The sequence below is a fragment of the Lagenorhynchus albirostris genome, chromosome 20 (assembly GCF_949774975.1).
Source record: "Lagenorhynchus albirostris chromosome 20, mLagAlb1.1, whole genome shotgun sequence".
Classification (NCBI taxonomy): domain Eukaryota; kingdom Metazoa; phylum Chordata; class Mammalia; order Artiodactyla; family Delphinidae; genus Lagenorhynchus; species Lagenorhynchus albirostris.
Window position 1 is genome coordinate 8,961,873 of NC_083114.1, and position 24,080 is coordinate 8,985,952.

General features: G+C 53.6%; 2 protein-coding genes across 6 annotated transcripts; both read right to left on the reverse strand.

Annotated features, from left to right (window-relative positions):
* Positions 1-4,747: 4,747 nt before the first annotated feature.
* On the reverse strand, positions 4,748-10,401 carry EFNB3 (ephrin B3). Of its 2 annotated transcripts, none has more exons than XM_060133401.1 (5): positions 10,280-10,401; positions 7,815-8,107; positions 7,553-7,645; positions 7,346-7,450; positions 4,748-6,910 (listed from the first exon to the last, which is right to left on the reverse strand). In XM_060133401.1, exons 1-5 carry the CDS (start codon positions 10,399-10,401, stop codon positions 6,501-6,503), a joined length of 1,023 nt encoding a protein of 340 aa, XP_059989384.1. In that variant the 3' UTR covers positions 4,748-6,500. The 2 variants fall into 2 exon arrangements, with proteins under 2 accessions (XP_059989384.1, XP_059989383.1); XM_060133400.1 differs by lacking the exon at positions 10,280-10,401 and adding an exon at positions 9,000-9,612.
* A 2,112-nt stretch (positions 10,402-12,513) lies between these two features.
* On the reverse strand, positions 12,514-23,944 carry WRAP53 (WD repeat containing antisense to TP53). Of its 4 annotated transcripts, none has more exons than XM_060132837.1 (10): positions 23,348-23,944; positions 23,099-23,197; positions 22,496-22,607; positions 14,756-14,844; positions 14,476-14,566; positions 14,234-14,315; positions 13,478-13,686; positions 13,167-13,270; positions 12,886-13,020; positions 12,514-12,770 (listed from the first exon to the last, which is right to left on the reverse strand). In XM_060132837.1, exons 1-10 carry the CDS (start codon positions 23,749-23,751, stop codon positions 12,524-12,526), a joined length of 1,572 nt encoding a protein of 523 aa, XP_059988820.1. In that variant the 5' UTR covers positions 23,752-23,944; the 3' UTR covers positions 12,514-12,523. The 4 variants fall into 4 exon arrangements, with proteins under 4 accessions (XP_059988820.1, XP_059988819.1, XP_059988821.1 ...); XM_060132836.1 differs by having other exon boundaries at positions 14,234-14,366; XM_060132839.1 differs by having other exon boundaries at positions 12,624-12,770; positions 12,891-13,020; positions 14,234-14,366.
* Between the last annotated feature and the right edge of the window lie 136 nt (positions 23,945-24,080).

Consider the following 24,080-nt stretch of genomic DNA (forward strand, 5'->3'; position numbering starts at 1 on the left):
CAGAATTGACAACCCCTGCCCTTGGCACCCCCCCATTATCCTTCAAGGAGGTTTCTGAGCTCCTGCCCAGCCCACATTCCTGTTGCTGAGGGCAAGGATTGAAGGAGAGAGGGGTCCTGCCACACCCCAAAATCAGCTGCACAGCAAGCAGGGCTAAGTGGGTGATCCTCAAACCAGTTAGGCAGTGGGTGGCAGAGGGGTGACATGATTGGTCAGATCCCCCAGGGAGAAAGTCCCAGAGGAGTGAAGATTTGAGGGGAGGCACAGGATGGGGAGACTTATAGGCGGAGCTCATGGCTCCCTCAGGGAAAGGAATGTTGTGTAGCCCCCATTTCTTTTCTGAACCACCCCCCACCCCCACTGGCCTTGGCTGTGCCTAGGAATCCCAGCCTCCTACATTATGCTAAATAGGTAATCAAACATCTTGCTTTGCTAATTACTGCTCAATCCGATTAAACGCCACTGAAGCTCATCAACAGAGGTGGAGGTAGGGAGAAGGGATGAAAAGGGGGGCAGCCACAGCTGTGATGGGGGTCTTGTCCCCAGGAGCTCTAGGGGACAGCTAGAGAAGCTGTCTAGGAGCTCTGAGAAACAGCCAGGGTAGCAAGACTCAGTACCTCGCAAAGGAAATGGGCAGAAGGGTTGTACGACAGAACCCTTCATCTCACTGCATCCTCCCGGCCTCAGGCACTCCCTCCTCCCAGAACCTTCATTACTCTCAGAACCCAGGCATCCGGCCATTCCCACAGCTCCCCACACACACCCCTGTCCAGCTTTAATAAGTTCTGTTCTCTCACTGTCAATATTTGATTTCTCAGAGCCATCTCCACGGAGAGAGGGAGCTCTTCCCTTGCTTCCCCCCTACCTTGGCCCTTTTTTGCCCACCCCAGTCTCTTTGTGCCCCCAACCTTCTCTGAACTAGCTGACTTAATGAAATGATATTAAAGTCTTAAGCAAATCCAAAAGAATGGTTGTTATGGTGAAGGGAGTGGGCAGGACGCCTGGGTCCCTGAGGGGAGCAAGGGCTGAGGAGGGGGGAGAGTGAGCCAGAGGCTAAGGTCTGGAGGCCCCAGTCCCCAAGGGGGAGCAGCAGATTTAGGGTGAGCTGGGGGCTGGCCCTTTGGATTGTGGCGGGAAGTGGGGAATTGGGGCTGGGGGCTAGGAAAAGGTGAGAAGAGGGAGGACATTTCTGTGGTCCAGGTCTCAGCCTGCTGTCCAGAGCATGCGTCAGGGATGGAGAGGCCAGCGGGGGGCGCAGAGCCCCTGTGTCAGCAGCCCCCCTGCTGAATGTGCCCGGGGCCGGTCCCGTGAGAACCAGAGTAGATTCCTCGTCAGCCCTGACTCATCCCTCTTCCCCCCGCACCCCCCCCACGAGAAGACCCCCACAGGTGATTTGTAGTTGATGCCCTCACGATGGTAGCACCGGGAGGGAGTCCGTTCCATGACACGAACCGCCGCCGAGAGCGTCCAGGAGGGGAGAGAACAGAGGCCAAGAGATGGGGAGCCAAGCACCAACCCCCCTGCCCCCACCCATCCCATCTCACTCCCCTGGGGACCCTGGCCCAGCCCCAGTCCCCTTGGGGTGGTGGGAATGCAAGGACATTTGGCTGGGCTGATTGATGAGGGAGGAAGCAGCCACTGGGCACCGAGGCTGCTGTTTGCTGAGCACACAGATTCCTCCCCACTCACCAGCTGCCGCCCCCTGAGGCTGCCGAGTCTCCCCACCACCACCACTAGCCACTTGGATCGGAGGGAGCTGATGCCTGAGTTTCTGATGGCAACTGAGCGAAGTGGGAGAGCCAGGCCGTGGAATGCTTCGATTCCTTCTGGGAATCAGGGGACCCTAGGACCTGGTCCCCTCAGAACTCCCTACAGGACTCCACCTTTGCTGCTGCCTTTCAAACATCTCTCCTGTGCTGAGTTTTCACTCCCATTTATTCTGTATCCTTTTCCCTACCCCCACCCAACTCTCTGAGCCCATCCCAGCCAGCCCCCTGCCTCCAAACCAGCCTGCCACATTTCTCCCAGCCTGCCTACAGATCTCTAGGGAAGGGGATGCCCCATGTTTGTGACTCCACTTAGGAAGCTCTGTTTTTCATTCTAACTACATTTCCAGTTGGGATGTCAACCATTCCCCATCAGAAATTCCCACTGCAACCCTTTGCTCTGTTCTCCTTTGCTTAAAATCCTCAACATAGACCACAGACACAAACATACATACCTCAACCTAATTTACACCCTGCTTCTGTTTGGAAGGATGGAAAAGTGTGAGCTTCTGTCTGCAGCACAGCCCCCAGGACAGCCTCCATCCTATGCTGGGTTTACGTTCTGTGGTCCCCAGCTCTCTCAGATCCTTTGCTCCCACTCTGCTCTAGACTCTGTACCAGCAGCTGTACCACAGCCCCAAAATCTCAGAGCATTATCCCTGCCCTCCCAGAGCATAAAATTTAGTTGAGGAAAACACAGCTCACATCCACACAAGAAACAAAGGGGACCCCCTCCCGCCCCAGACCTTAAAGTAAATGTTTATATCTTTTTCTATAAAACTGGTGTGTTTGTCTGGAAATGTATTTTGTGTGCTGATTTCTTTGTATTTGTTATAATGAAGTAAAAAAGCATGTTTTTAGGTCAAAAAAAGAAAGAAACAAACAAACAAACAAAGGGGAAAAAAACGGAAGACGGAGTTAGATCAACTTCCTAAATGTGGATTCTTCCTTGGTCACTTGCTACCCTACACGCTGAGGCTGGGGAAAGACAGGACGCATCTAGAACATGTGTGTGGTTGTGATGTCTTTCTCACTATTCCCAAGCCTGTCGAGATTTCACCTCTCTGCTTTGCACTTGCTGTTCCGTCTTCCTGCTCTGCCCTTCCCCATAGTGCCTGCCTTCCATACTCCTCATTATTCAAGGTCCTGATCAAATGTCACCTCTTCAGAGGGACCCTCCTGACCTCCTAACTTAAAGCATCTTCCTGATACTCTCCATCCTCTTCACTCTGTTTTTTTATATCACTTATCACTACCAGAAATATTATTATGTTGTTCCCCACCAAAATGTGGATTTCATGAAAGCGGGGGCTTTGCCTTATTCACCTCATACTACCAGTGCCTGAAATAGTACCTGGAACAAAGCAGACATTTAATATGATGCTGAGTGAATGAATGAATGAATGAATGAATGTCTTCCTGCACCTCTTCTTGCTTTGTTGTACTTGTTACCCTAGGAGTGTGTTTGTGTGTTTGTACCTAGAAAGCGAATAGGATGGCATGTGTTTTTCTGTGTGGAAGTCACCTGAGCTTTCAAATAGCTCAAAAGATCACTACACATGTGGAAGGCTCTAGATCTTGCATTGTTAATGTCTGGGGAGAGAAGAGCCTATAGATGCCAGTTCTCTGAAGGGGTGTGTCCCAGGGTAATGTGCAGAATGTGCTGTTCCTCTCCCCAGCTGTGCATCTGTCCCCAGGTGTCTTCCTGTCTCTCAGCATGTTATGATGTCTCGGTTGCTTTGGTGAGATGTTTGTCTGTCACGGAGACTATTTATCCCCACTTCTCTTCCCTCTCTTCTCTCCACCTGTGCCTCTGGATATACGTGTAGGGGAGTCTTCCTTGGCTCCCTTGCCCCCTTGCACACACAGCCCTGCCCCAGTTGTGGACCCCTCCCTCTCTCAACTGGGCCCTGTTGCTGGGCTCTGGGTTGCCATAGTGACGGTTGCCAAGTCCCTGAGGCTGATAGCCAGCGATGGGGCTGTCGGCTCCATCCACGCGGGAGGCTGAGGGGGGCTTCCCATTGTGTGAAGAAGGGGATGTTGCCATGACAACCAACCCCCACTAAGGGGCAGGAACCAGCCCTTCCACACCCCCTCCAGCCTCCCCACCTCGGGCAGCTCCAGTGTGGGCTTAGAAGGCAGGAGTAAATGCCAGACAGCCCAGCACCTGGCCTCCCAGTTTTCAACTCCCCTCCTACAGTGCCTGCACCTCTCGGGACCCAGGCATCTTGCTCAGACAGGGGGAGGGGCAGGGATCCCACTGGACAGAGGAGGGGCAGGAGGACCCCTTGACCTCCAGGCAGATGGGAGACAGCGGGAGGGGACCTAAAGTCAGGGGAGGGGCAGGCAGGTCAGAGGTTGTGACCCCCACCGACTGGCTGCAGCGATGCTCCTCACTGCTGCTTTTGTGGTTGGAGAATGGGGCTGAGTCTAGGGAACTGGGCATCTGGGTTTTAGGGGGAGAAGAGCCTGGGTTATGGGTACACAGGGAGCCACGGGATAGGCAGCTTGATGCCTGGATCCCTGAGTCTTCTGGGCACAGGAGTGCCTTGGGCAGGAGTGGGAGGGAATAGCTTGAACACGTGAGCATGTTTTTTCCACTTTGTTTCCGACCCAGACTTGCCTTGAATCTGATACTTGGTTTAGCAATAGACACTTGGGCTTTCCCCCCGTGAGTGAACGCATACTCACAGACAGCCCCATTTGGATGTATTGGCAACCCACTGCCACCTGGGTTCCTCTCTCCCTCCCCTGGCAGGGGCTGCTTTCCTCAGCCTCCTCGCCCAGCCCATGACCACACCCCCCTCCGCCAGCCAGGCCCTGTCCACCTCACCCATCCAACACAACCCCCTCCCTACCCCTTGGTTTCATGCAATTCAACACTCAGCTGGAAAGCTGTTCTAATCACCAGTTCTCTGCCCCAATTCACGTCCAGTCATTCTCATCAACTTTTGAAGTTTTTTATTTTTTTTTTTGGTTTTTGTTGTTCAAATTTCCCTTTTACAGTAAAACTATTGAGGTGACGGCCATACCCCGCCACCTCCCCCATGGCAATATCAACTTCCTGTTCTCTGGAAGGAGTGATTAGAAAAATCAAGAAGGAGCTGGGAACTACAGCACCAGAGAGATAGCTTGACCTCTGGTGGACAAAGCAACCATCTTGGCTGGTGATTGAGGTGGCCGACGTGGTGCCCAAAGGCAGCTCTGACCTAAAGGAAATGAGCTGGGAGGAAACTGAGGCAACACCCAATTGTGCACTAGTGGGCAGGAAGAGGTATCAGCTGGTCACTATGGAAAGACTGGCTGTTGCTAAGGACCACTGTCAGCTAGACCAGTCAGTAGGCCACCATTTTGGTCACTAAGAAGGGAGCTGTGTTGAGTTTGAAGGGAGTAGGAAATGGAGAATGTGATGAACAAGACAGCCATCCAGGTTACTGGGGACAACACGTGGGTTCTTGGGGTCATCCTGTTGAGTAACAGAGATTATACTGGGATATGGAAAGGGAAGAACAAGACAAATTGAGCCTGCCATGGCAGATGGCAGCCACCTTAGCTGTCCTAAAAGCAGCACAGAGAACAAGGGAAGGGAGATCCTGGCACGTGACACTGAATACTAGGAAGAACCTCAGTCCACCCGATCTTCTTAGAGTAAGTTCCAGCTTCCTCCTGAAATGGGAAGTTCTTCCTGCCCGCCCTTCTCCACAGAGTAAGAACCATCCACCTCCCCCCCACCCCCCAGACTAAGCCACTTCCGGTTCCAGCCAGACCACTTCCTATTTCAGAAGTGCTACTTCCTGTCCTGGATGAAGGCACTTCCAGTTCCTGCTGCACTGCTTCCACTTCCCAGGCCACTTCTGTCCAGGCCTGGTTACTTCTTGTCTGGAGCAAGTCACTTCCTGTCCCAAGTGGCCCATTCAGCATCAGACCAAGTCCACATGTGTCCTGACTGGTTCATAGCTTGCTATTGGCCCACTGGACAAAACGGGACACTTCTCATGGTAGCTGTCATGACCCAACCATCCCAAATGGCTGGAGTAAGTATGTAGAGGCCCGGGGCAGGGCAGAGGAGGAGGCCCTGCTACCCATGCCCTGAGCTGGGGTGGAGTGCCAGAGCCTTCCCCATAAGGCCCCCATTTTTGGCAGACTGAGGGGAGTGGTTGGTAAGAGAAGTCAGAAGAGGGAGCTGAGGGGAGAAATGCTTTGATGCCCCCACCCTGGAGATGGGAGAGGTACAGGATAAGAAGCCAAGAGGGTAAATAAAAGGAGGTACAGGGAGGAGGATGCTAGGGAAGAGGAACAGACCTAGAGACAGAAGAGAGAGACAGAAAATAAGAGAGAGAGGAGAAAAGAAGAGAAAAACAGTGAGAGGCAGAAAGAGGTGCCGACCAAAAGACAGACTGTTCCCACCCCTAGCTCTCAGTGGGTGAGGCGGACAAGGATCCCTGGGTCATGGTTAGACGAAGAGGCTGAATCTTTGCCCCCTCCCCAGGGGAATAGGACCCAGGAACACAGAGACAGAGAGGGGCACACACAGCCAACCAGAGGGCAGGCGGTCGTTGGGTGGATGTCTTAGGGAATCCTAAAAGTGGAGAAGAGGCGAGAGCCAGGAGGAGCAAAGGAGCTGGGGGGCAAAGGGGGCCAAGGAGATGCTAGAGGTGTCCCTCAAACCATGAATTAAACTGGAGGAGCACCCCACAAAGGGCTGGATCCAGGAGAGCCAGGTCGGAGGAGCCCTCATACCTTGTAGTAGATGTTTGGAGGGCTCTGGGGGGGCCCATCCTGCACGATGTACACAGGATGCCCATAGTCACCACTCACCTTTTCATAGTGGGGACAGAAGGGGGGGTCTGCAGCCCCACTGCCCCGCAGAGCTATCCCTAGCTCCCCAGGCTCAGCCTCCCTAGGTCCCATCCCGCCTCCACCCCCCAGGCCCAGAGACCCTCCCCTCCCGAAGGAGCCAGGACCAGGGTGGCGACTCTCCGAAGGCTTGGCCCGCCGTCTCCGCCAACACATGGCACCCCCAGCCCCTGCCACGCCCAGCAAGAGCAGCGCCAGCCCCCCTGCTGCCCCAGCCACTGCGGGCATGCTGGGAGGGGGCAGGGGGCCTTCAGCACCCCGGGAGGTTGCATTGCTGGTGGGGTCACCTGGCAGGGAAGGGGTGAAGGAGGAAAGAGGGGGTGGGGCTGAAGGAGCCACCCGGGCATCTGGACACCCATCTTTGCGGGTCCCCATGGGTTTCCCCAGCAGTGCCCAGGCCCTTTGGGGACCCCACTTCCCCTCCCGTCCAAGCCCCACTCGGAATCCAGGTGTGTCCAGCCCTTCAGCTCCATGCCAAGGAGTCCTCCCCCCTTCTCTGACAGCACTGATTGAAGCACTGACTTGGCTAATTAGTTCTGATTGAGTCTTTTCCTCATTTGGCTTCCATTCCCCTCCCACCCTCCCATCCTCTCTTCTCCTCTTTCCTGTATCACTGCCCCCAAAACTGAAGAGGGAGGGAGGGAGAGGGTGAAGCTAGGGCAGCTGGGGTCCGAGAGCAGAGGAGGCTAGGGAAGACAGGAGGCTGGACCCCTGGTTCCTACCTGCTGTGTTCTCCTTCCCAGGCTCCAGGCTGTGGGCCACCCCTCGGTCTTTTTCCATGGGCATTTCAGACACAGGCTTTCGGGGGGCAGCCCCTCCTCGGGGACCTGGAGACGGGGAAGGGCCGAGAGAGGGGCTGAGACAGCAGCCCCCTGACCACGATGGTACTGCCCCTCGGCCCCTAGGAGGTGTGCCCCAGCCCCACTCACTTTGTCCCACTCGAAGAAGCACCTTCATGCCTCTAGTGAGGCACACACCTCCCTGCAAGCTCTCCAGGCCTTCCCGGGTTCCATCCGATGTGGCTGGGAGAGAAGAACCAGAGGGAGAAGTTGGCCCTCCAGAGTCTACACCTATTCTGTCTCCATGCCTGGCCCCAACACCACCCGAGGTGGCTCCAGTGGTCCCCTCCCTCATCTGCCCTCGATCCCAGGAGCACCTCCCCACTCGACCCTGCCCGCTGCCCAGCAGTACCAATTATGTAGTAATCGTGGTGTGAGCGGAACTCGTGGCCCCAGAGGTTAGGGCTATACTCCTGGAACTTGATGGTGAAGCGGAGATCCAGATCTGGCCGGTCACAAGTGAGAAGGAGGTTTGGGGCAGGGGGTGCCTCGCAGCGCCGGCCCTGGGCACCCCCTACCAGATACAGCTTGTAGAACTCGTAATTAGGAGAGGAGTGGGGGCCAGGAGGCCGGGCCCGGGGGCAGAGCAGGTCTAGCCGGTCCCCGATCTGAGGGTAGAGCACGTAACCACCCTCTGCCTGGAACCTATGGGGAGGAGGGCAAGGTGGATAAGGACGAGAGGTGTCAGAGGTCTGGTCCCCAGAGCTTTGCCTCCCTCACCCCACATCCCTGCAGGACAGCCTTTGTCTGAGTGGAGAGTCTGTTCTGACAGAGCAGGCACTAAGGTCTCTGGAAGCTCACGGAAGCAGCAGGAAGCCAGGCTCAGAGGTCTCCTGCCCCTTGGTGTGCCCAAATGCACTCTCAGCCCGCCCTCACCACATGCACACTGCCATCTCTCGCTCCATCGCCCGGTCCTGTTGCCATGGCAACAGGATGCCAGTTACCAAGGAGCTGGCCTCTCTGGAACCACACAGCCCACCCCTCCCGGGTGATTTCACTATTCCATGGCAGTCAACCATGGGGGCAGAGCCTCCCCTCCCACAGGCCACCACTGAACTTCAGTGATTTCAGGGCAAAGGGGGTGGGGTGGGGGAGGGGGTGTGGAGGGTGATCCAGACCAGTGTCCCAAGTACCCAGGCAATGTAACAGGACACAAATGCCTGGTCTGGCAATGGCCCTAAATGGGGCTAATCGAAACAGCTGCCCCAGACATTTCCCTGCTCAGTACCCCACTTCCCCCAGGTCCCACACTTCTTAGGGAAAGTGCCCTATTGCTTTGGAATTGAAAGAGTTGACTTTTCGACCCACAGCTGACACAAGTCCTCATCTCCCTCAGCCCCGGCAGCCACTGGCCCAGCACAGCCACTACTTGCCAACAGCTGCAGACAGGGTCTCAGAACTTGGTCACAGGGGACTGCTGCTTGGTACCTTCCCAGACTCCCAAATAACCCCCTCCCTCCCTGCCCCAACATCCCAAAGAGCTCCCAGAACACCCTAACTCCATTTTCTCAGCTCTATCAGGATAAGCCTAACTTACATCCTCACACTGCTCCTGATACTCCAAGTGCATCTGGGAGTTGGTGGGTAGGAGACTGAGAGGGGAAAAGACATTTGAGATTAGACCCCAAGAGATATGGGAGGGAGGCCAGGGCAGGAAATGTGAGGGAAGCTATGAAGTAAAGAGAGGAAGAATAATTACCCTAGTTCTCCTTTAATGAGCATATAATATGTTCAAATACCTTACCTCTAATCTTCATAAAACCTGTAAGGATTGAGGATACAAACTCAGGAAGGTTAAGTGACTTGCCCAAGGCCACACAACAGAAAGCAGCAGAGCTAGGATTAAGACCTAGGATTTGATGAGCTCCAAAGCACACCCTCTTTGCATGGCCTCACACAGCCTCCCCAGGCAATTAGGAAGTTTTCAAAACACAAAACTCTTTTGCTAACGGGGAGTAGGATCTGCATGGAGGCAAGGGACCCAAATGACCTCCCAAGGGTTCTGTCCTACTCTGTGTGGCTTGAAGTTTCGTCTGACCCCTGGCCTGTTTTCAGAGCAAAGCAAGCATGCCTCAGAACAGCGGGTCTGATGGAAGAGTTTGCAGCAAAGATGGGGGAGGGGGCAACGGAGTCCTCAGGACTCCAGATGCGAGAGGGAAAGTGGGGGCTCTAGGGGGCTCCAGGCTTCTTCCAGAAAGAAATCTCCAAGCCAGGAAGGCAGGAAAATCTTCTGGTTGGGAAATTGTTCCACCAAGGACTCACAGACCCTCTGGCTGTGGGCAAGAGTTAGGAGACGGATGTGTGAAGAAGGGTCAAAAAGCCTTGGGGGAGTTGTCCCCAGAGCCCCCAAACTGAGAGCCCTTCCCTCCCATTTCCACCACTGAGTCCCTTCTGGGGAGGGAGGCACCCTGCCCTTCCTCTCAGCGCCTCAGCAGCACCTACTCAGCTGCTCTCCTGAGAGCTGACATTAACCAGGCTCCGTCTAAGCCCAGCCCCCGACACCACACAGGTCTCCCACAAACCCAAATAACCACTCCACTGTCCTCCCGGCTACCCATGATCTTTCGAATCCTTGCCCCTTGGGGGTCTTTCAAACTCCTGACACATGGTTGTCACCACCCGCATCCAGCTCTGTGCGTGACCCGCGAGTCTGGCTCCCAAGACCACCTCTGTCTGGTTGCCCATCAGCTCACATCCGATCACCAGAACCCTCCCTCCGCCTCCTCCCAGCTCCGAGAACCCAGCCCCCAAAGTCCCTAAGGCTTCCAGACTCCCTGCCCACAGGGTGTGGGGTATCCCCACCCCCGGGCCGCTCACCTCTTATTCGCCGAATTCCAGTAGACGGGCTCCAGGCTGAGCCCAGACACCAGTCCCAAAAAACCGAGCAGCAGCAGGGCCCCGACTCGCACGCCCCCCGGCCCAGAATGGGGGGCCCCCATGACCCCGCCAAGGCCTGGGGGGCGGGGCACCAACTCCCCCAAAGTCGCTCACCCCCTGGGGTGACTGCCTTGGCCGCCCGGGCTATTCTGCCCCGGCCACCCGGGTGGCTGATGCCCCCCGCTCCCACGCGGACCCGCTTCCTGCTCCACCCGCGTCCCCTCTCCGGAGCGCTCCGCCCGCAGAAGCCCTTCCAGGGGCCGTCTGCAGGCGCCCTGCGCCCCCGGCCCACGCGCCGGCACCCCGGTATTTATGAGCGGGCCTAAGTGGGGGACTGGGGGAGCCGGGGACCGGGCGGGGGCGGCATGGGGCGCCGGGCTAGGGAGCGGGGAAGGGGGCGCCGAGCCGGAGCCCCAGCCTCGCCGGGATTGAGGGCAGCGGGCTAAGGGAGGAAACCAACCAGTCCTGAGCCCAGGAGGGGGGAGTTAAAGGAGAGGCGGGGAGGGGGAGAGGATGGCGGAGGGAAAAACCGGAGCTGGAGCCCGAGTCGGAGCGGGCGATCATGCAGCCCACGCCCCCCACACCTCCCTCACCTCGCGCACCTCCCAGCCCTCACCCCGCCGCCCCGCCTCACTCCCCCGCGCGGTCTCTCACGCCCCCTTTGTCTCTGCAACTCTCCGGCTCTGGCTTAGTTTCTGCCCACCTCCCCTCCTGCCCTCGGATCGCCCGAGCGGTTGGAATCTTCCGCTCCCTCAAATCCAGAAAGGCTCTCGCCCTCTCCACCCCGAGGAACCCAGCCCCTTTCGCTCCCGCAGCCCCCTCCTCCCCCATCCCAAAACAACACCGCTGCTCCGGGGAGGTCTGGAGAGAATAATAATAACCTTGAAGGCTCCGCACTTTACAAAGTGGGCTGAGTTGACCTTCTCGACTACCTGTGTGAAGTGGGAAGGGCAGGGCTTAAGGATCCCCGTGGCAGTGATGAAGAAACTGAGGCTCAGAGAGGCCCCGTGACTTGCCCAAGGTCACACGAGGAATCTGGGATAAAGCCGAAACCAGACCCAGGCTGCTGAACTCCCACTCCTGGGGTCTCTTTTGTCACAGCCTCCTAGACCCTCTACTGCTATCTGGAGGTTGACGAAAGGCAAGAGATTCGGGGGTAAACTTGGGCCCTTCTTAGATGGTTGTGGGGAGAAATGGGGCCGGGAGATAGGGAGAACCTACAACCCAAAACCCGCATGCAGCCGGAAGGGCTGTTTCCAATTATCCTGGGGGAAGGGAGGAGGATTTGCCTTTTTGGGTGTAAGAACCCTGGCTTTCAGCACCTCTGGGCAGAGGTGACATTCCTCTCCCCTCTCTAGTTGTCACAGGCCTCCAGGACCTTCCCTTAGGCTGTGAGGTCCAGAATCAAATCCTCTGCTGACAGTATCTCTTCAGAGACCCCCTTCTCAGTGTGTGGCAAGGTGGGGGGAGGGGGGGAGCCACTGCTTGAAATAACATACCCCCCAAAAAGACAGAGCTGATAAATGAAGAAACCAGACCAGCGAGAGCTACTGAATGACTCTCGCCCTTGTCCTGCATCTAACGGGAATACAGAATGTGACATGTGTGTTTTTCGGCACCTTTACTCTTTCATGTGTGCCCTTGACTCTGGCTACTCAGTCACCTGCCTCCTGGGGGAGTCCGGGGGGGGGGGGAGGCGGTCCTCCTGCTCCCCTTCCCCCAGAGCTGACTAATGGTCCCTCTGCTGCTGGATGATGGTAAATAGTGTTGAGCGGGAGTGAGCGGGTGTCTTGTCTGTCACCATCTGCACAGTCTCACACAGTCACACGCAACAGTCTGACACACAGCTCCTGCCACTCCTGCTCAGCCACACTCACCTGACCCCTGCTGCCCCCACCTTGGGAGTGAGATTTCAAACAGGTTCCCCCCTTCAGTTTACCAAGTTGCCTAGCAACCAGCCAGTCAATGGCATGAAGCCCCACCCCCCACTTACTTGACTTCACACCAAGCTCAGCAGCCCCATTGGTTCCCGCCTAGTCCCACCTCTCAAGCCTGGTTTCAGGAACAATATGCCAGTCCCCAGTGCTGCTGGACCAGGGAGCCCGCTGGTACCCCTCCCGGCCCCAGCTCCATCATCTGCCTCCCCATAGAGACACAAAGACTCTAATACCATATAAAACCTTTTTATATAAACTCACGCCCACCTCCCTCTGTCCCTCCCTGTCCCTTCTCGTCCTGGTGAGCATCAGGGACACTGGTATCCGGGCCACCCCCACACCACCAGAGCTGAAGCTGACATTCAAGGTGGACGTGGCGCATGGAGAGCAGGGGAAGGTCCACCTCCTCCTCCCCCTCGTCCCCACTCTCCGTGGGCTCCGGAAACACACGCTGACCGGAGCCAGTGGCCAGCAGAGGCAGGCTAGGGTGCAGGCTGTAGGGAGAGATGGGCGGCGCCAGTCAGCACCATGAGCCAGGATGCTTGCTCCCTCAGGGATTTACCTTTCTCCCCAACCCAAGCCCCCAAATCTGCAGAATTAACTTATGACCTCACTCCATTGGTGCAGTCCTTCTGGGGCAGGAAGCTCAGCACTGGCTCCGGCCTCTCCTCGTGCCCAGCCGCACCGGTGTCCCACACGGAGACGGCCCCGCTTGTGCTGCCGCTCACTAGGAATTGCCCGCTCCTGGGGAAGAGAGGAGAGGCTTGCTGGCATGCAGGCATCACCGGGGGCAGGAACCCTGCACGGTCAGGGGCTGGGACCCTACAGGTGGGCTCTGGCATCCCTGGGGGCATCAAGACCCTGGGCAGGAAGGGCCCACAGTCACTCACGGGTCCAGATCAAAGTAGATGCGCTGATTGGTGGTCACTTCACGACTCAGGGACCACAGTGGACGCCCAGGCTGCCGGAGATCCCAGCACAGAAGCTCAGCATCCTAAGGACAAAGAACAGGAGCCTAGAATCGTTTCCACCCTCCACTCCCCCACTCCCAACACATGCCTGCTTCCCTCCAGTTTTATAAGCACTCCTTTGGCTGGGTTGATTTTTTTTTTCCCATGCCCATCTCCCAACACAGCACAGACTACATCCCCACTCCTGCCTTTTACCCCCCTGCTTTGGGATCTCAGAACATGATCCCTACCTTACGGGCTCCTGAAAAGAAGCGATTCCCATCGGGGTGGAAACAGAGGTGGGTGATGCCCCCTTGGTGCCCTCCCAGCAAGGCAAGAGGGGAGCCATCGTCCCAGGTGTACAGACCCAGGGAGCGCCCGTAGGAGCCACAGGCATAGAGGGGCTGGGTTGGACTGAAGGCTATGCAGGAGATGATGCCGCTCTGGCCCTGCTTTTTTGCTAGAAAGGGAAGGAACAAAGTCGGGGAGAGGGCAAGAGCACCTGGCATTAACCACGCTAATCAGAGGTGCACCTCTGTCTCCCGTCCCAGAGCCCATGTGCTAGACTCAGTGCCTCCCCCACCCCGTTCGTTTTAAGCAGGATGAAGACCTCTGATGCTCCCTAGATCCTTCTATCCCCTGCAAAGCCCCACTTCTTCCCTCTCAAACCTGTTTTTCCTTGAAGGGCTGGAAAGCAGAAGGCTTATAGGAAAAGGGAATCAGCTTTACCTCCAGTTTCCTGGAGATACCAAGATTTTGGAGATCAAAAGGTACAGGGCACGGGGCTCAAAAGCGAACCAGCTCTTTACCCAGAGGTAAAGTTTCGTCGCCTCCCTGAGTCTGTTTTCTTCCCTGCGCACTGGGCCCAACCTGCCCCACAGGTCTGTACTGAGGATGATGTGACCCCCGCCTCAACCCTGCACGTGACCCCCTGGCTCACACAAGGCCCCTCTGCACGTGGCTGGGCCCTTTTCTCTCCTCCTCCCTCAGAGGCGTGGACTGCTTACCAAACGTGGCTCGGACCTCACAGTCGCGGCCGGGCCGGGACGTGGAGAAGATACGCACGGTCCGGTTGAAGCCACAGAAGAGCTGGGAGCCATCCGGGGAGAAGCAGAGTGAGTGGGCTGCCGTCAGCTCGTCCTGGGGGTGGGAAAGGGCTGGAAATAGGCCTAGCAAAGAGCCTCAGCCATTCTCAAGGAAGGAGAGCTGGGCCAGGACGAGCCCTGGGACTGGGCGGGGAGGTCCCTACCAGGTGGTTGTAGGAGCGAAAGGAAGCCCGGAGCTCTCCAGTGAAGGCATCCCAGATGTGAATCGGGTTCTCCCGGCTGCTGCTGGCCACGCTGAGAGAGACACGGACACTGAGGCCCCAGTGCTGTCAAAGGAAGGGGAGGAAGCCAACTGACCGGCCCTCTCAGCTCACATCTGAAGGGCACAGCAAGCTTTCCTCCTCCCGAGACCCCTGACTCTCTCAGTGGAGGGTCCCCTTGAAATGGGGGCGGCGGGGAGGGGAGGCGAAAGACATCACTTACTAGGAGGTGTCTGGTTGGGCTGAAGACATCAGAGAATACCAGCAGTAATCATAGATGGTGTCGCCTTCCACCATTCGAAGGACGGGAGCCTGGACAGAGATGCGGGGATGCCTGGGTCACTGGCGGGAAAAGGAGGCCCACTCGGAAATCTAGCAGTTTTATGGCAGAGGGAGATGCTCTGTGGGCACTTAACCAGGTAGGAGAAGGCAGAAGGCAGATCCTGAAGAACAGGATCTTGATCTCAAAGTTCAAGGTTTAGCTCAGACTTTAACATCAGACTTGGGCCACCAAAAGCCATGCAGATTTACCCTTTTGCTTTTTCAACACTTAGAGAGGAAGAAACAAGTAATATCCCAACCCAGAAACAAAGAACCAACCAATGATACAAATATCTACCGGGTGCCTACCAGGCGCCATTTGATCCTCTAAAAAAAATTACTGAACAGTTCAAACAAGCAAAGAAGTATTAAAACAAAGCCAAACAAACCCTGTGAGTTCTCCACGTAGCTTAAGAAGCAAAATATTTTACCAAACGGTTAAAACCTCTTCCCAGTGAAACCCTCCCTCAGAGGTAAACACCATCCTGAATTTATCACTCTCGTGTATTTCTTTAGGAATACATTCAGACAGAAAAAAAAACAATATATACCATGGTCTTGTGTGCTGTTAAACTTAATATGAAAGGTAGCGAGCTGTATGCATCCCACCGCAATTGTGAGATTACGGTGACACACTGAGCTCAAATTCATGCATCTTCCCTGCTGTACAGCGCTCCACTCACCCATCCCTCTCCACTGACAGTCACTGGTGTTTTCCCAATTTCTGGCTAGTGTGCTGTAACATTCTGGTACCCGTGTGGGAGGGTTTCTCTGCAGTTTCTGCTAAAGAGGGAATCACTGGGGTTCTACAGTCTGGGCTCTGCCAGCTCTACTAGATCATGTCACGTTTTTCCCAAAGTGCTCATCCAAATTTACTCTCCCCCCAGCAGCGTGTACGAGCGCCTGTTGCTCTGCATCCCCTTGGTGTTGTCAGACTTTCAAATTTTTCTCAATTTGAAAGCTGTGAAATGGTATTTCATTACGATATAAACTGGCATTTCTCAATATCTAACCAGTGAAGTTAGACATTTTTGTGTTTAAGGGCACCTTTTCCTAGTTTTTGCTCAGTTTTCTCCTAGGTTGTTGCTTTCTTCTTACTGACTTGAAGGAAATCTTTACATCAGTTGGATACCAGTCCTTTGGCGGGGTGACGTCACCCCTTTGGCCCTTGGGTGATGTCACCCAGCCGTGAATGCAGGGTCCACTTCTCCACCCTGAACCCTTGCATCCGACTGCCTGGTGGAAAGCTCCACTGGGGCATCCCACGGGGTCCTCAAACTCAGTTTCTCTGGAACAGACCCAGCCTCTGCAGCCTGTGAACCTGCTGCTCCTCCTGGGCTCCCCACCCAGTTCTCAAGCCTGAAATGTGAGCACCTTGACTACTACTACCCTTCACTCCCTTTCCTCTCCTGGTCCAACCCAAGGCCAGAGCTTGCCAACTGCACCTCCTAGGTTCGCCTGAACCTGTCCCCTTGCCTTCAATCCCACGTGAAGCCACTGCCTTCTTGCTAGCATTTCTACACGTTCCCCCAGCCTCCCTGCACCCCACACTCCAATCTGCCCCTCCATTCTCCACCCTGCAGCCACACTGAGGCCCCTGGAATCCTGTACAGCGTCACTCTCCTGCTTAAAACATTGCAATGCCTCCCCAAAACCTTCGGTATAAAACCCAATCTCCTATGAAGCCTTCCCTTACCAGGCGTCTACGCCATACCCACCTTTCCAGGCTCATCCCTCATCCCTGTATTCACTCTTGTAATAGCTCCACGTCCCATCATCCTGACTCTCAGTTCCTAGAAGGTGCCAACTCCCTACACTCCTGAACTGCACGCTTTCACGCACACTAGTCTCCAAGTCTGGAATAGTCTTCCTTCACTTCCCCCAGCGACTCTTCCTGGTTGAATCCTAATCATCCTTTGGGTCTCTTAGACACTTCCTCCACTGGGAAGCCTCCCCAATCCCTCGAGCTGAGCCAGGTGCCCTGCTCCACATTCCAAGAGCCCTCTGTGCCCTCCACGCTACAGCGTACCCATCTGAGAAGGCAGGAATCATGTCTGTCTTGCTCACCACTGTTTCCCCAACACCTAGTGTACAATCAGCAGTCAAATGTTTTAATGGGAAAAGGAAACAGAAGACCGTTCCAATAACATAAGGCCCAAAATAATAGCAACTTGAATTAAAACAGAGGCAGTCAAGTAAAGTGGATAGATTAGGAAGATCACAAGAACTTGATGGGATTTGGTAATTAACTGGACATGGGGGTTAGGGAAAAGGAAGATTAAAGGAGGAGACCCTGGCTTTTGGTTTGGATACCTGAGGTCACCAAGATGGTGGAAGGACTTGGGGTGCACAGGAAGGCTATGAGATGCCAATGTCCTCGGTGAGTTAGGGAGAATCGGACAGCATAAGCGTCAAAGGAAAAGTTTTTACAAAGTGAAAGAGCAATTGTCTGGATATAGCATTTAGGAATGAGGACACTCCCTCTCCAACCTGAGATATGTGGGGCACAGAGGATGCACAGTCCCTCCCAGAGAGGGTACAGGAAAGGGAAAGCCTCAGGCAAGAGCCACGGGGTACAGAGAGTACTCAGCGAAGAAGTGGAGAGTTAGAAACAGGAGTTCCAGAAAGCTCTGTGAAAAGGTGGAGAAGGGAGGGGAGGAATTGGGAAACTATGGTGGGAAGAAGCAGTACACAGATGTACGAAAATACCCCAATTTCCCCACCTATACAAATGTTGTCCATTTCCATACTAAACTTGCAGACATTAAAAATGAAAATGCCTAATGAGTATTTAGGTATTTAGGCTATGATAGAATTGGTACACTCATATTGCCAACAGCAATAATAATAATAATAAAAAGAATAAGCAGCACAAAAAGCTTTCGAAAACAAATTGACTATCTGTATCACAAGACTTAAAAAAGAGATATTGATTCTCTCTGACCTGGGGTGTTTCCTACTTGTAAAATTTCTCTGATTCTCTGAAGAATCTCCATCAAAACACATGGAGATGTTCACTGAAAAATAATTTATGATATAAAAATCCTGGAAACAACCCAAAAGTCCAAAACAGGTGAACAGGTAAGAAAACTATCATAGGCAGTCAGTGAAATACCATACACCATTAAGCATAACTATGAACACTGGAACACCGTGAAAAACATTTACGATATGATTGTTAAAAGAAAAAACAGCGTACAAAACCATCTACCAAAGAGTTACAACCACACAGAGAGCTCCAGTACCTGGACAGAGCTTAGAAAGAATGTAGAAAAACTTAAAGGGCTGAATCTTGTAGAGTGGTAGGTAACAATGCCTTTTTTCCCTTTTTTTTTCAGCCACACCACGCAGCCTGTGGGATCTTAGCTCCCTCACCAGGGACTGAACCTGGGCCCTCGGCAATGAGAGCACCGAACCCTAACCACTGGACCGCCAGGGAATTCCCACCTTTTTCCCTTTTTAACATTCTCATTTCTCTCAAGTGAATGTGTACAATAAATATTTGACCTCTCACATTTCCAGTCTCCTCTAACTACCCCTACTCCTGAACTCTTTCAGGCTGGCTGTGCCACGCCCACCCAGCCCTGGTTTCTGGACACCACTGGTTTCTGTTCCAGGAACCAGGGCTAGGAGTGCCTTACAGCTTGCACACAGAATTCACATGTCTGCAGCCTCCGATCTCACAGAGATGCAGGTTAGGCAGGCGTTCAGGACCGTCCCCGGAACGCACCCTTCTTTCACCATCAAGGCCCGGCACTCCCACGAACCTCGGGCACCAAAGAAGTCCCAGGCTTCCGGGCCGTCTGGTCTCACCACCACCTGCTCGCTGCTCAACACACTCCCTGATCGGCCCCAATCCCACACTCCTCCCTGCCCCCCAAAGCCTTACCCCTTGGCCTCTGAAATTCCCACTCTAGAATCTTCAAACTCCCTTATCTTGCATCTTCTCGGAATGCCCTGTCCACCCACCTGGACCTGCCCGACGCTGTGGCTTTCTCAGGCTGAAATGTCTTTCATTCTCACTCCCCTCCTCAGTACAAACATCAAGGTCATTTCCAAATCTTTTCACCTCTCCAAACTCCACCTCCGCTGCAGTTCCTGCCATCACATTAGCTCCCTGTTTTTGTTTCCCTCCCTCATTCACTGAGACTTTCATCTCCTGGTTCAGTCTCTTGCTCCCCACAAATACTGTTACTCTCGGTGACGTGCACTTCCACCAGGACTTTGAGCTTGCAGTTCTCTCTGCCCAGCATATTCTTCCCCAAAATATCACGTTGGCTCACTCCCTGACTCCCTCAGATCTCTGCTCAAATGTCACCTGAATAGTGAAGGCTTCTCCGACCGCCCTTTTTATTTTTATTTTTGGCTGCACCGCACGGTTTGCAGGATCTTAGTTCCCAGACCAGGGACTGAACCCGGGGCCACGGCAGTGAAAGCACCAAATCCTAACCACTGGACTGCCAGGGAATGCCCCCAACCTCCCTTTTTAAAATTGCAATGAATTCCCCCAGTCCTCCTCTCTGCTTTATCGTTCTCCGTGGTACTTGTCAGATATATATTTCACTGTGTTATTTCTTTATTGCCTGTTTCTCACACTAGAATAGAAGCTTCACAAAGACACAGACTTTTGTCTGTTTTGTTCCTGACTGACCCCTAGCAGCTAAAAACAAGCCTGGCACATAGAATGCGCTCAATGAAAACTTGTTGAATGAATGAATCAATGAAAGAATGAATAAAAACACCCAACACCCTGGCCTCTGCCATTCACTTCCTTAGCACCCACGGCCATGGCCCTCACTCTACACCAGGGGCCCACTCCCAGTCGAGTCATCACTACAATCTCTGACCACCATCTCCAACCCACCCAGCTCCCTTGCTCTGCCATTTCCACCACAATTGTTCAGCTTCATCAGAAACCCATTCACAATCCATTTTCTTACCCACTTTACACTCTGGTCAAGCACAACAGGTGTACCCCTGCAGACACTCTCGAAACACCCCTTGTCTTTCTCTCCTGGCAAACCCCAGGCAGACCTCCTATTCCTTCTAGTCCATGCTTGCATCCAACTAACACCAAGGACTACTAGCATGTACTGAACACTGACTACATGCCAGGCAATACTTTAAGCACTTTACCCTAATTCTTTTTTTTTTTTTTGGCTGTGCCACACAGCGTGCAGGATATTAGTTCCCCCACCAGGGACCCAACCCGTGCCTCATGCAGTGGAAGCATGGAATCTGAAACACTGGACCGCCAGGGAAGTCCTACCCTAATTCTTTTAATCCTCGCCACAACTCTATGAGGTGGGTGCTATTATTATCATCCTCATTTTACAAACAAAGAAACTACAGTCAACTTACTGGGGAAAGATGCACAACCATGCTAACTGGTCTCACTTTACATGGTTGACAACAAATTTCTAGTGGCAAATGCTACTCTACACCAAGCATTCCTTGGTGGTTTTGATTTTCTTCTCCCCAGGACCGATCATCTCACACCTTCTGCTCTCTCCCCACAACACTCTGCTTTCAGCTGATAACATCCCCTTTATGCTTCACTGAGAAGCCAAGAGACAGAGACACCCAAATCTTCCCACGACCAAACAGCTGCCTCTGAACGCATCCTCTGCCTTTCTTCCCACGGCAAGGAAGGGTTCTGCGCCTGTCAGTCTAGTCCTTCAATGTGCTCTGGATCCTGTCTTCACCCAGCCATGCAGGGACTTCGTCACCATCCCCGACAACAGCAGCAATTCCTCCCTCTCTTGCGGGGTAATTCTGACCTCACAGAAGCATCTTGTTCACCTTTCTTTAGCCCCACATTCCCTCCGGTCACCATTCCATTTCTCAGCTCCCTTTCACAGGAAAACACTTCCAAAGAATTCTCTCTTCCTCCTACCCTAATTACCTTCTACCTCCAGCATTTCTCTGAAAGTGCTCTCGTCAAGGTCACTATGTCTTCTTGGGTCATTCTCTAAATTTGCCCTCGCTCTTAACAGCATGAGACATGACTCTTTGCCTCCACTTTTATAATTTCTCCTGCACCCACCTCCATGTGCTGGAGTGTTCCAGGCTCTGCTTGAGCCTTCTTCTTCATCTACACTCTCTTGAGATTGACTCCGTTCTCAAGACACAAGATACCATCGACATGCTCTCCCGCTTCCAAAGTATATCCCTAGCGCCCTTCGCAAAGTCTCTCCTTAGCTTTACATTTCACATTTAAAGTATCTAAAAGCCCAGATTTCCCTGATGGCGCAGTGGTTAAAAATCCGCCTGCCAGTGCAGGAGACACGGGTTTGAGCCTGGTCTGGGAAGATTCCACATGCCGCGGAGCAACTAAGCCCGTGAGCCAAAACTACTGAGCCTGCGCTCTAGAGCCCGCGAGCCACAACTACTGAAGCCTGTGTGCCTAGAGCCTGTGCTCCGCAACAAGAGAAGCCACCACAATGAAGAGTAGCCCTCGCTCACCACAACTAGAGAAAAGCCCGTGCACAACAACGAAGACCCAACACAACCAAAAATAAATAAATAAATAAATTTATTTATTTATTTATAATAAAGTTATTTTTTAAAAATAAAAAAAATAACGTACCTAAAAACCCTTGACTTCTGCCCCAATACCTCTTCATATCCTCTGAGTAAACTGTACCCCCATCCACCCAATTGACTTCCAAGTCCTGTGAAATGTACTTCAAATCCACGTACATCTATCTCACCTGATATCACCCTAGCACGAGCCAACATCATTTCTCGCCTGGACCGTGATAAATGCCTCCTAATGAGTATCCACTCTTGCCCACTCACAATCTATTCTCTAGCCATTATTTTGTTCTTCTCTTTTAAAATCTCTCCCACGGCTTCCCCAAAAACACTCCAAGTGCCCTACCCACAAGATCTGACGAGATGTGGCTGCTAGCCACCTCTCCACCCTCACCAGGCTTTCCCCCTCACTGGCCTTGGTCCAGGCACACTGGCTTTCTTTCTGTTCCTTGAACGCACGAAGCTCTTCCCCAGCTCTGGGTCTTTGTAGCATCTTTGCCGCTTCCTGGAACGCTCTTTCTACAGCTCTTCACATGACTGATCTCATCATCCTTCAGGTCTCAGCTCAAATGTCTCTTTTTGAGAGAGTCCCTCCCTGACCGACCGTTTTATCTAAAGCGGCATCCTCTAGTTAGTCTCTCCTCATTCTGTTGATTTCCTTCGTAGCATTTATTATAATCTGTAATGAACTTGACTATTTATTGGACTACGTTTGTTGTCTATGTCCCATACAAGAAAGCAAAGCAGCTCTTCATCTGTCACATTCATTACTTTATCCCAACACCAAACACAGTAAGTGACACACTGGTAGTCATTCAATAAATACCTATAAGTCAATTAAAAACCACCGTGAGGAAAAAAAAAAAGAAAACCACCGTGAGAAATCCACTAGTCTTTAATGGAAAACACATATTCTTAGCTAAAGAAGGACAAACGCCTCTTTAAATGACTTCAGAATTCAGGGTAGAAAATGCTACCTGTGGAACCTCATGGTGAAATGTCCTGCCTGTGAACAGGAAACATGTGGACTGTACTTTCTCCATCTACAAGAAGGAATTAAATGCGCAGTGTCTGATGAAGGGGCAGAGTTAGCCCCTACCCTTACCATTTCTGCATATTCCAGCTGCTCCCCCTCATTGTACAGCTCTGGGGGCAGGTTGTAAATCCGCAGGATGTTATCAGCACTATTGGTCAAGATGCAGGAACCATCAGGGGCCCTAGGAGTAGGAAAGAGTTAGAAAGCTGGACAGACCTGTATTTTCCACGTGTAGGACTAAGGCTGAGCTGACCTCTGGTATAGGTAAGCACCCCCAAGACCTTGAGGAAGTAGAAGACACACAATCACAAATGAAATTTTTTTTTTTTTTTTTTTTTTTTGTGGTACGGGGGCCTCTCACTGTTGTGGCCTCTCCCGTTGCAGGGCACAGGCTCCGGACGTGCAGGCTCAGCGGCCATGGCTCACGGGCCCAGCCGCTCCGCAGCATGTGGGATCTTCCCGGACCGGGGCACGAACCCGTGTCCCCTGCATCGGCAGGCAGACTCTCAACCACTGCGCCACCAGGGAAGCCCACAAATGAAATTCAAACTCAATCCAGAGGAATTCTTACTCCTTCTCCCACCATGGTGGATCCTTCTCCCAGATAACTCGGGTATTTTAAGGTGGAAATCCTGAGCGTGATTATCTCCCTGCCCCATTATGCTTACTTACCACTTACAGCCTTTCAAGAAGTTCTCAGGTTGGGTGCTGAACTCTGACCAGGAACCGCTGAGAAACCGAGGTACCTGGGAGAAGCTGTAGCTCCAGACGCTGGAAGGAAGATGGGGGAACAACAAACCTGGGTTCACCAAAGCAAAGTGGAAATGGGCCTGGAGAAGTGGGGCTGAGGACTGGCGGATAAGATATATCTCACACTTCCAATCTCCACAGATTCCTGAGCCACCTGCTATCACCACTTACGTGTATCCCTCATCCTCTGGAGCGGGTTCCTCAGACACACCTTCCACGTCTTCTCCGCGCCCCAACTCTGGCCTGTTCGTTTCTTCTGCAGGAAGGCTCACATTTTCAGAAAGTTCTTGCTCTTCGACTCGAGGGCTCAACCCACTAGGAATACCAAACCCTGTTTCCAGGGGAATGGAGAGAGAAGCTGGGTCCCCCTCCTCCCGCTCCTGGGACACAGCTGAGACAGCCATGGGATCTGGGGACAGCCGGGGCGGATCATCGCCATCGGGTGTCGGTGGCATCAGTTCAGGGTCCGTATTTTTATCCATCGGGGAAGCCTGAGGAGAGAGAGGGGCTGGAGCTGGGGCCCGGTCTGAAGGAAAGCAGTCTGGAGCTAACAGTGGCGCCTCCGGTGTCTTCATACTGCAGAGGAAGCGCGGCAGACATTGGCCGCGGCCAAGCAGTTCTCTTCCCGCCGGCTACCAGCTGCCGGGCCCGCGGAACGGCCAAGAACGCTTCAAAGTTCGCACGGATCGGGATGCAGAACTGGAGAAACCCACCAGTGCCTTCCTTCTTCCCCCGGGAGGGGGCAGAAGGCCAGGAGAACCGCGGAACAGCAACGTTAGAAAGCACGGCGCTCTTCAGCCTGCTCGGTCGCTACGAGCCACCTCTTCTCGCGGGATTTGGGCACACCTTTCCATTGGACCTCCGCATCCCGGATCAGACTTCGCGGGCGACCCACGGAGGTACA

Coding starts and splice junctions, on each gene's coding strand:
- EFNB3 (XM_060133401.1), bottom strand. CDS start 10,401: ATGGGGGCCCCCCATTCTGGGCCGGGGGGCGTGCGAGTCGGGGCCCTG. Junction 7,646..7,814: donor CCACGATTACTACATAATTG/GTACTGCTGGGC, acceptor CTTCTCTCCCAG/CCACATCGGATGGAACCCGG. Junction 7,451..7,552: donor GCTTCTTCGAGTGGGACAAA/GTGAGTGGGGCT, acceptor CCCCGTCTCCAG/GTCCCCGAGGAGGGGCTGCC.
- WRAP53 (XM_060132836.1), bottom strand. CDS start 23,751: ATGAAGACACCGGAGGCGCCACTGTTAGCTCCAGACTGCTTTCCTTCA. Junction 14,367..14,475: donor TTCGCTCCTACAACCACCTG/GTAGGGACCTCC, acceptor TCCCACCCCCAG/GACGAGCTGACGGCAGCCCA. Junction 12,771..12,885: donor GACTGCACCAATGGAGTGAG/GTCATAAGTTAA, acceptor CTCTCCCTACAG/CCTGCACCCTAGCCTGCCTC.